This window comes from Manihot esculenta, chromosome 8 (assembly GCF_001659605.2).
Source record: "Manihot esculenta cultivar AM560-2 chromosome 8, M.esculenta_v8, whole genome shotgun sequence".
Taxonomy (NCBI): domain Eukaryota; kingdom Viridiplantae; phylum Streptophyta; class Magnoliopsida; order Malpighiales; family Euphorbiaceae; genus Manihot; species Manihot esculenta.
The window spans coordinates 2737291-2748082 of NC_035168.2; the positions used below are offsets into that span (position 1 = coordinate 2737291).

At 37.6% G+C, this 10792-nt stretch overlaps 1 protein-coding gene and 1 non-coding gene across 2 annotated transcripts; both read left to right on the plus strand.

The window, feature by feature from the left end:
* The first annotated feature begins 677 nt into the window (after positions 1-677).
* LOC110619980 (casparian strip membrane protein 1) lies at positions 678-1623 on the plus strand. Its single transcript, XM_021763509.2, has 3 exons — positions 678-1078; positions 1165-1288; positions 1377-1623. The coding sequence occupies exons 1-3, from the start codon at positions 816-818 to the stop codon at positions 1593-1595; spliced, it is 606 nt and encodes a 201-aa protein (XP_021619201.1). The 5' UTR covers positions 678-815; the 3' UTR covers positions 1596-1623.
* A 7647-nt stretch (positions 1624-9270) lies between these two features.
* LOC110621377 lies at positions 9271-10277 on the plus strand. Its single transcript, XR_006351595.1, has 3 exons — positions 9271-9507; positions 9901-10005; positions 10119-10277. It is a non-coding gene; the product is annotated as an uncharacterized LOC110621377 (transcript).
* The last annotated feature ends 515 nt before the right edge of the window (positions 10278-10792 follow it).

Here is a 10792-nt window from a genome sequence, read left to right on the forward strand (position 1 = left end):
CAAATAAAACCATGACTTGTTGAAAATTTAAAATGTAAGCTACACTTAATTTATTTAAATTTATTTAATTTTTTAATAATAATTTAAAGGTAAATTTAAAATAAAATATGAAGTTTTGTAGTTTAACCTTATTATATAATTTAAGTGTAAATTTTACCTTTATACTTTTTTTAATTTACACTATACACCTGGTTGCAAAGCAATTTAATATAAAATTCTCTTTTCATTAATTAATTAGATGGAAAGGTTAAAATTAAAATTGATTTATTTTATTTTTCTAGTATAAGTTATGTAATTAAAAGTATATATATATATATATATATGTGATTAAACTAATTATTCTTAATTAGAGTGTATTTAAAATGTTGATTGAGAGTATATATGCACTTAGAAATTAATTAATTAAAATTTTAAAACTATTTAATTACAGGGTAATATAGTCTTTTTCTTATCTCAATTTTTATTTAAATTTAATATATTTCATATTTTTATCCTTATTTCATATACCAACATCTTAAACGAGAGAGAGTCTTACCAATTAAGTAGTTAGTATTATTTGGTGCATAAGCAAAGGTGACCTTCTGATAAAATTGAAATAGTTGACAACAACTCCTCTCACTCTTCACTAACCAACAACAACTTAGACAAAATCCCAGTTGAACATATTTCATGGTTGACAATTCTTATTTCAAACTACTTCAACACAACCAACTCCTCTACTCCTCTTCTCTTATATATCACCCCTCCTCCACCATTCTTCCCATTCATAATCTTTCCATTCATTTCTCTTAATTTTCTTTTTGACTGATTAAAAAATGTCAACTACAGTTGATATTCCAGCTGAATCAAGTGCTGCTGCTAAGGGAAAAGCTCCTCTAATAGGATTAACTTCTTTAAGCCATGCAAAGGGAAGAGGATACAACAAGGGTTTTGCCATTTGTGACTTCCTTTTGAGGTTAGGTGCTGTAATTTCTGCTCTTTCTGCTGCTGCTACAATGGGAACTAGTGATGAAACTCTTCCCTTCTTCACCCAGTTCTTCCAGTTTGAAGCTAGCTATGATGATCTTCCCACTCTTCAGTATGTGCATGATCCTTCATCTTAATTAATTTTTTAGTTTGTTTCGCGAACAAACGAGAGATTTAATAAACAACCCATTTCTGCAGGTTCTTTCTTATTGCTATGGCAATAATTGGAGGCTATTTAGTCCTTTCCCTTCCCTTCTCTGTTGTAGCAATCATTCGCCCCAATGCTGTTGGACTAAGGCTCCTTCTTCTGATTCTGGACACTGTAAATTTTCAACCGCTTCCCTTCTTTTTTTTATTGTATTTGAAGTTAACTGGTAATTAACCTGATGGTGTTTATTGATAATTTGCAGGTGGCTCTGACGTTGAACACGGCAGCTGCAGCCGCTGCGGCGGCCATAGTGTATTTGGCTCACAATGGAAACCCAAGCGCGAACTGGCTCGCTGTGTGCCAACAATTTGGTGATTTTTGCCAGAAAGTTAGTGGGGCTGTGGTGGCTGCCTTTGTTTCAGTTGTTGTGTTCATGTTGTTAGTTGTGATTTCTGGTCTGGCTCTTCGGAGACAGAGTTAATTATGCTTTTAATTCTTTTCATATTTGCTTTGCCTTTTTTTTTTTTATATAAAAAAAAAGCATAATTAAGACAAAACTAATTATGCCTTTTATTTGTTAATTGTCATGATGTTTGTGATTTCCTGTATTGGGAGAAATTGAAATGATATCATTTTGTTTTGTGTATCATTTCACGCTACTCAAGCTTTATATATATATTGTTTAATTTTATCATTGCTTAAATTGGTTTTAACTTATTTCTTAAACCGTCTTATGTCTTTAATTTAATAATTAAAAATTTTAAATTACAATACAAAATTATTTATACACTTTCAATTATAAATTACACACTAATAAATCTCTAGACCTATAAAAAATACATATTTATATATGATACTCCATAACAATCATTTAAAATAAATTGTGATTTATCACTATAAAATTGGGTTACGTAATAGGGATTTAATAAATGAAAAATGCGTTTCCATCCGAAAAAAAAAGAAGGAGATGGGATATACTGCTACAAAGCTATGTCTTTCTGGTTGAAAAATGTCAGGGCAACGTATTAGAGATTGATGAATAAGATCTTTAAGGATAGGATAGGAAGAAACATGGAAGTCTATGTTGACAATATGGTAGTTAAAAGTCAGACCTTCCAACAATATCTGACCGACTTGGAAGAGGTTTTTAGGGTATTACAACGATACAGAATGAGGTTGAACCCGACAAAGTATGTTTTCATTAGATAATGAAAATTTTTGGGCTACATGGTCAGTGAAAGGGGCATAGAACCGAACCCGGAGAAAGTAGAGACTATGTTGGCAATACCCGAGCCAACTTGTGTCAGAGACGTGCAGAGATTTACAGGAAGGGTGGTAGCACTCAACAGTTTTATGTCCAAATCAGAAAAAAGATGCCTACCTTTCTTCAAGAAGATGAGGAAGGTCCTTAACTTTAAATGTATAGAAGGTTGTAAAAAAGATTTCAGAAACCTCAAAGAGTACCTTAGCTCCCCGCATGTGCTTGGTAGCCCCTTAGCGGGAGAGGAACTGTAAATTTATTTGGCAGTATCCGAGCAAGCAGTGAGTGCCATATTGGTGAGAGAAGAGGTAGGAAACCAGAAGCCTATCTTCTACGTTAGCAAGGTGCTCAGAGACGTCGAGGTCAAGTATATGAATATTGAGAAGCTAGCATTTGCTTTGCTGCTAGTGGTGAGGAAGTTCAGAATGTATCTAGAAAGCCACTAGGGGATACTAATGACTGACCAACCCCTGAAAAAAATCTTAAATAGGCCAGAGATTTCAGGACGAATGCTAGCTGATCCGTTGATATCAGCTTGTACTACTTTATTTATGATCTCAAATGGCTATCAAAGCCTAAGTCTTAGCTGACTTTATAGTTAAATGCTCTTTCAGCTCAGATAAAGAAGAACAAAGTGCAGCATCGCCAAGCTCGATAGAAGAGGAGGAGGGTGATCAATAATCGCATGAATTCAGATGAAACCTATTTGTAGATGGGGCATTAAGTTCCACAGGCAGCGGAGCAGGAATTCTATTGAAAGGGCTAGATGAATTGAGAGTGTGTTATGCCCTACACTTCGAGTTCTTAGCATCTAACAATATGGCGAAATACGAAACTCTTATAAATGGGATGCAGATAGCTTTGGGAGTAGGGGCAACTGAACTCAGAATAAACAGTGATTCTTAGCTTATTGTAAATCAAATAATAGGAGTATATCAGGCGAAGGATCCCATTATGCTAAAGTATCTAGCCAAGGTGTAAACTCTAGAGGCCAAACTCGGTGAACAAAGCATCATTGTCCAATATAAGAGAATACCCCAGGAAGAAAATGAAGAGGCGGACCTACTCAGTAAGTCGTCTGTAGAGGAACTAGAGTAGCTTTCAGACGAAGTGTATTTACAGCTAATTGTCACCTCTACCTTTGAAAAGCCAGCTCTCGTCATGCATATTAATGAAGAGTGAAGCTGGATGACCCTTTACCTAAAATACTTTGAAGCGGAAAAATTGCTCGAGGATAAAGTAGAAGCATGAAAAATCACAGCTAAAGCTGCCAATTACCAAGCGGTAAGGAGAACCTTGTACCAAAGGGGGAAATCCAGCCTGTGGTTGAGATGTGTAGGCCCAAAAGAAGCAGCCAGAGTGATTTGAGAGGTACATCAAGGGTCTGTGGAGTTTATGAGGGGGCAACTATGTTGGTGAATAAGATCTTCCGACAGTGATATTACTGGCCCACAGTTAAGAAAGAAGCTGATAAATTTGTCAAGAGATGTGATATATGCCAGAGGTTTGTAAATGCTATCAATAGCCCGGTCACACCACAATCGAGTATATCTAGTCCCTGGCCGTTTTCACTATGGGGGATAGACATCTTGGCCCGTTCTCTAAGACTGTAGGACAGAATAGATTCATGATAGTGGTCGTGGAGTAGTTCTCCAAGTGGCCTAAGGTAGAAGCTGTACCCACTATCGTAGTCCGAAAAGTGATAGACTTCGTTTGTGGTAATATTCTATGCCGATTCGGGATACCTAGGATGTTCATATCGAACAATGAAAAGTAGTTCGACTGCAACTCTTTTAGGGACTTCATAAGAAATATGGGCATGTGGCACAAGTTCTCAGTAGCTTACCCGAAAACAAATGGCCAAACTAAAGTAAAAAACCGGGCTATCCTCCAAAGGCTAAAGAAGCGATTAGACGGTGCTAAGAAGAACTGGACAGCCGAGCTACATATCATCCTGTGAGCATTTTGGACTACACCTCGGACGCCCACATGAGAGACACCATTCACGCTAGCGTTTGGGATAGAAGTTGTAGTCCCTATAGAGCTGCAAATCCCTACTCTCACCGAGTCTAATTCAATGATGAGAGCACCAACGACGAGAAATTAAGAAGCAATCTAGATGCCCTCAAAGAGATCAGAGATGAATCACAAATAAGAACATCTGCTTATTAATAAAAGACAGCCTGGTATTACAATCAGAAAGTTCGTGAAAGGAACTCGAAGGTTGGGGACCTAGCCTTGAGGAGATTGGAAGCAACAGGAAAGAGAGCAGCTGTGGAGAAGCTAGCACCAACCTGGGAAGGTCTATTCATGATCACCAAGAACAGTCAAATCTGGGGTATACCGAATTGAAGACTTGCAAGAAAATTCAGAGCCTCACACTAGGAATATTCAACATTTAAAAAGGCACTTCCCATAAAGGCATACAATGTAACTGTTATTTTTTTTTTTTGAAGACATGAATAAATTTATCATCTTTTCCCTTCTATTAGTATTCCTGAGCAAGTACTGAAGACCCCGGTGAGATAGGTAACCAGTCTCGAAACATGACCGTCGGTACCACGAAACCAGATGGGGAGATGAAGTCCTTAATGAGGTGGTGACCAGTCTTGAGATATGACCACTGGCACCACAAAACCGGTTGAGGAGATAAAGACCCCAGTGAGGTGGGTACCCAATTTCGAAACTTGATTGCCAGCACCACAAAACTAGTTGGGGAGACGAAGTCCTCAATGAGGTAGGTAACCGTTCTCGGAACATGACCACCGGCATCACAAAACTGGTTGAGTACATGAAAACCCCAGTGAGGTGGGTGACCAATCTTGAAACTTGACTGTCGGCACCACAAAACTGACTGGGGAGGCGAAACCCTCAATGAGGTAGGTGACCGGTCTTGGAACATGACCACCGGCATCACAAAACTAGTTGAGGAGATGCAGACTCTAGTGAGGTGGGTGACCGGTCTTAGAACTTGACTGCCAGCACCACAAAATCGGCTGGGGAGATGAAGCCCTCAATGAAGTGGGTGACTGGTCTCGAAACATGAGCACCGACATTATGAGACTGGTTGAGAAGATGAAGACCCTAGCGAGGTGGGTGGCCGATCTAGAAACTTGACCACCTGCACTACAAAACCAGCTAGGGAGATGAAGCCCTTAATAAGGTAGGTGATTGGTCTCGGAACATGGCCGCTGACACCACAAAACTGGTTGGGGAATAAAGGCCCATGACGAAGGCCCAACATCCGCAAGGCTATAAGCCTAAAGAAAATGAATTGAGAAATATGCTACAGATCTAAAAAAGGATCTCGACATACATAAGACTCAGCAAACAAATAAGAACTGGCTCAAACTTTATAAAAAGAGCTCGGATCATACAGGAAAAGAAACATGGGTCCAACCTCACCAAAGGGCACGAATCACCGGAATATAGGTAAGAGCTTGGCTCCAATCTCACACAAAGGCTCGGATCATAAAAACACAAGTAAAGGGCTCCAACCTCAAACCTGAATTCGACTAGTGAGGGCACATATTATAGGAATGCATGCAGAAAGCTTAGTTCCAACCTCATTAAAGGGCTCAGACTGTAGGAGAATGAGATCTCAAACTCACGAAAGGGCCCAACATGTAAAGAAATTAACCTAAGGCATTCTAATACTCACTTCATACCGAAAAGCTAATTTAAAGCCCACAGAGCCAAAGCACCACGCTGACCTTAAAAACGAGCTCAGTGCCCTTAAGGCTCATATACAAGCAAAACCAAGGGAAAATCGAAATCAAAATAAGCCTTGCCACTAAGCTCCATAAACAAGCATATGAATGATAGAAAAACATGTAAGGGAAACACATGAAAATCTGAAGGCAAGACTGTACGAAAATTAAATAGCTCAGCTAGCTAAATAGCAGTACAACCTGAAGTAAAAAGTTGTAAGAAAACCAAACTCAGCCTAGATAAAGGCTTCAAGAAAACAGCAGGTAAAAAACATTGAGGCATTCAGTAAAAAGGAAAAACAACATAACAGGAAAGATGCCATACAGATAAAGCAAAATTAATGAGTTGACAGCCGTAAGAAGATTCAAAGGTCGTACACATAAAAACAGTCTAAGTATAGAAATACAAATAAATTAAGTTAACGAGTTGTTAGCCCGGTAAGATTCACAAGCTGTACACATAAAAACAATCCAAGTATATAAATACAAATAAATTAAGTTAACGAACCGCCAGCTCAGTAAGGTTCACAAGCTGTACACATAAAAATAGTCTAAGTATAAAAATATAAATAAATAAATTAAATTAATGAGCTGCTAGCCTGGTGCAGTTCACAGAGCAATATACATAAAGAAACAACCTAAGTACAAAAATATAAGCAAATTCAATAAACATGAAAAATAAAAGTAGACAGAGGGAAAATAACAAAAGTTAAATTTTTATTGATTGTTGGAGTGAGTTACAAGGGAGGGAGAAACAGAACTAACTAAATCATTTAAGGGTTTGTTTATAGTATCTTCCCCCTGAGGCCCAGCAAGCAAGCGAGGAGTATTCTTGGGCAAAGGGTTGTCATCCTCTCCGTAGCGTACCTCCTTATCGTCAGAGTCAATTTTAAGGGCTCATAGGTCTGCCAACGGAGTGGAGGGGGCATCCCTAGTCAACTTAAGGCCCTAATTATAGCCTGAAGTAAACATGTGGAAGGCCTCCTTGTACACTGTCTCTTTCATTTCTGTAGAGGTCTTATACTCTTCCAGTCGCGCTTCACAAGCCTAATGGATTTGCTTTTTAGCTCTACAGAGTCCTTATACTCTCGCAAATGCTTCTCACAAGCTTGCTGGACCCTATCATCTGCAGGCTGGTCATCTCTTAATAACGTATAACACCTCTCCTCCATAGCAGTGACCTCTTGACGGAGTTATTGTTGTTGGAGACGAGACTCCTCCGCTACCAAAGCCATACCTTTCAGGTCCTCGATGTGCTTGTTGAGCTCCTATTGAAGGACAATAGTGTGAGCTAAGGCCTCATCACACTGGGTCTTGGCTTCATCACGTTGACAGCAGGACTCCTCTAAAGAGGACAGTTGTGCTAAGGCCTCATCTCGCCAAAACTCAGCTGCAGAAACTCGTTGGGAGGCCTAGGCAACCTCCTCCCTCATCTCCCCCAGTTGCTTGGTGAGGTCCTCAATAACCTCTTTGAACTCAATGATCTGTCTGAGGGCCTCACTAGTGGTAATGATATTTTCATCCCGACGCTGCTCAGCGATGCGCTGCTCCACTGAGCTTTGAAAAGACCGGTTCCAGGCATCAATATTAAGGAATACCCCAAAAGCCTACCACAAGAAAATAAAAACAGAGTTAAAAAAGCCAAAGAAGTTAAAAATACCCTTGAGAAAAACATATGGCTTACCATGAGGAACATCTCCCTTAAACTGTCCCTAAGGTCATCCAAAGAACGAGTGTTAAACGCCATCTATTACTTGGTGGAGCAAGCAAGGTGGCTAATAAGAGCCAGAAAATAGGAATTCGAGGCATCTAGAGTCCGCCCAAATATTTTCTCGCAGAGTATCTTGGCTGCCGAAGCCGACATGGATTTAGGAGTCACTTCGGCAGCATTCAAGAGCTCGTTATCATGAGTTGATGACTACTGCTCCACTGCCCTCTTCCCTTTGTCAGCGGGAGGGAGGAGAGGGGTTGTCCTTGTAGGCTCTGTAGTACGAGCCCACTTGGTAGCCCTACCTTCAGTAGTAGGTTATGAGGTTTGCACCCACTTAGCTGCCTCTCTAATCACTATGGCCCCTACAGCTTGGAGAGGTGGGACGTCCAAAGGAGCAATTCCACTTCCCTCCTCTGAACTGCTCCCAGTAGACTCGCTGAGTGTAATGGGCTCCTTGGAGGCTTATTTAGGAGCTGTCGAAGTCTTGGCGCACTATAAAAAAACTGTGAAATTGCGACCAAAATTTTTGGTTGCTATATAGCAACCAATCAGCGACCATTCTGCTACTACATGAATAAAATAATATTTTTATTTAATAAAAAGCTCAACGACCAAAAATTGGTCGTTATTTGGTCGCTATTTAGCGACCAAATATTAAATCGTCGCTAAATTTAGCGGGAATTAGTGGCGCAAGATATTTGCGACCATATTTGCGACGAAATTGCGACTATTTTTTGAGTTGGAATATAATGTTATAATTTGCGACCATATTTAACGACTAATTAGTTTAGTCGCTAAACAGCGACCAATCAGCGACCATTTTATTTTTAAAATTTTAATTTAATTTTTAATTAAATTTTATTTTATTTAAAATTTTAAATTAAAATTAAATATACTGTTAAAATATTTTTTTATAATTTTACGTATATTCTTATTTTTAATACAATTTATTTTAAAAAATAATTTAAAATATTGTTATTATAAATTAATACAATATAATATTTTAATACAATAAAACTATATTATTTATCTTTAAAAAAATTATACTATTAAAAATAAAATTAATAAACATATAGTATAAAACATTTTAAATAATATAAATTATAAAAATAAAATCTTAATTGAAAAATAAAAAATAAACCTAAATAAACAAACCTGCTATCAAAAAACCCTTAAATCCCAACCCTAAATCTCTCTCAATATAATATTGTAAAAAATAAGTAGGGTAATTTTTTTCTCAGCAGTACAAGAGGGGAAAATTTTGAATCGCAAAACTGATCCCTTCTGCTTGCAATTTTCAAATTTGAGTGCTAAAAGTTCATATACTCTTGACTTCATGCTCACATGACCACATCCCTTGTGTTCAAGATAATGGAAAAATTATCATTGAATGTAAACAAAGACTTGATTCTCCTTCCTGGTTCTGATGTTGATGCACAACTTCATTAACAATTTCCCTTTTGTAATCTTACTATTTCAGGTTACTGCCTGACTCCATGTCTTCTGTAAGGCTTGTCTGCTTGATTTCTCTGCTTCCTTGGGACAAGTCTCCTGCCCTACCTGTTCTAAGTTACTTACTGTTGATTTGACTGCAAATGCTGGTTTTGGAGATCAGACTGCAAAGACAACCATTAAGGGATTTAAATCCTCCAGTATTCTCAACAGAATACAATTAAATGATTTTCAGACAAGCACAAAGATAGAAGCTTTGGTATGTGTTGCATGAAAGTCTTACATTCATTTTATTTCTTTGGATTAATAAAAGAACTTGCTTTATGATTTGAAATGCATTGTACAAGTAGTTCTTATGTTTCCCATACACTGTCTGAGGTAGCACAAGAGCAAAGGAATCAAGAGAAACAAATATTCAGAGATTCAACGGAGAGAAGCTAATTATCTAGAGAGAAATTATCATAATTTTTTATGAGTTCTCAATGGCAATAATATACCATATTAGTAGTCTAGGATAAATACCTTAACTACTTCCGTATTTGATACTATCAATCACATTACCAGCATCAAATCTGCTAAAATTGCATTGCATGTCTAATTTGCAGCATTTCAGTGTATGATTATTGCATAAAGCAATTTTATATGGCTGCAGAGGGAAGAAATTAGATTTATGGTTGAAAGGGATGGTTCTGCAAAAGGAATTGTTTTCAACCAGTTCACTTCATTCTTGGATCTCATAAGCTACTCATTACATAAGGTAAATATGTGTGCATGTATTCTTATCTTTTTATATAATTTATAGTTGTCTTTTATTTCATTATTTTTTCGAAAAAAGAAAGAATTTCATTTAAAGGGGATGTCTTTCTTCAGTCTGGTGTAAATTGCGTTCAATTGGTGGGAAGCATGACTTTGGCTGCAAGAGATGCTGCTATCAAGAAATTCACCGAGGATCCAGATTGCAAAATATTCTTGATGAGTTTGAAAGCTGGAGGAGTGGCTCTCAATCTGACAGTAGCATCACATGTTAGTGTTCTTTTTTCTTATGTGGTTCAATTCTATGTTTGAAGCTCTGTTATTTTGATGCAAATAATGGGGTGTCACACCTGTCCCACCTTTGGTGTATATATATATATATATATATATATATATATATATATATATATAATTCTGAATTGTCATATCATTTTGATTTTAAGCTGATTCTTTTGTTGTACTAATGTTATTGCATGAAGAAAAACTTCCGTGCTATTTCATCAGCCTGATTGTTGGATGCATGCATGGCATCTCAATTCTGTGTTTGACTTTTGACTAGGGTCTGTTTCATATGTTCCTTCTCAATTGGTACTTTTTCCTATATGACTGTGCTTGTGGATATTGACTTCTGCAGGTACTAAACCTGGAGAATATGGACAAAACCAGGCATTGGAAAATCGTGGGCTGTAGCGCATACACAGGGGAGGGGCTACTTGAGGGATTTGATTGGTTGGTTCAGGACATGATGATACCTTAGGATTTAGTCAACATTAAGCAATAGAGTTAGGGTT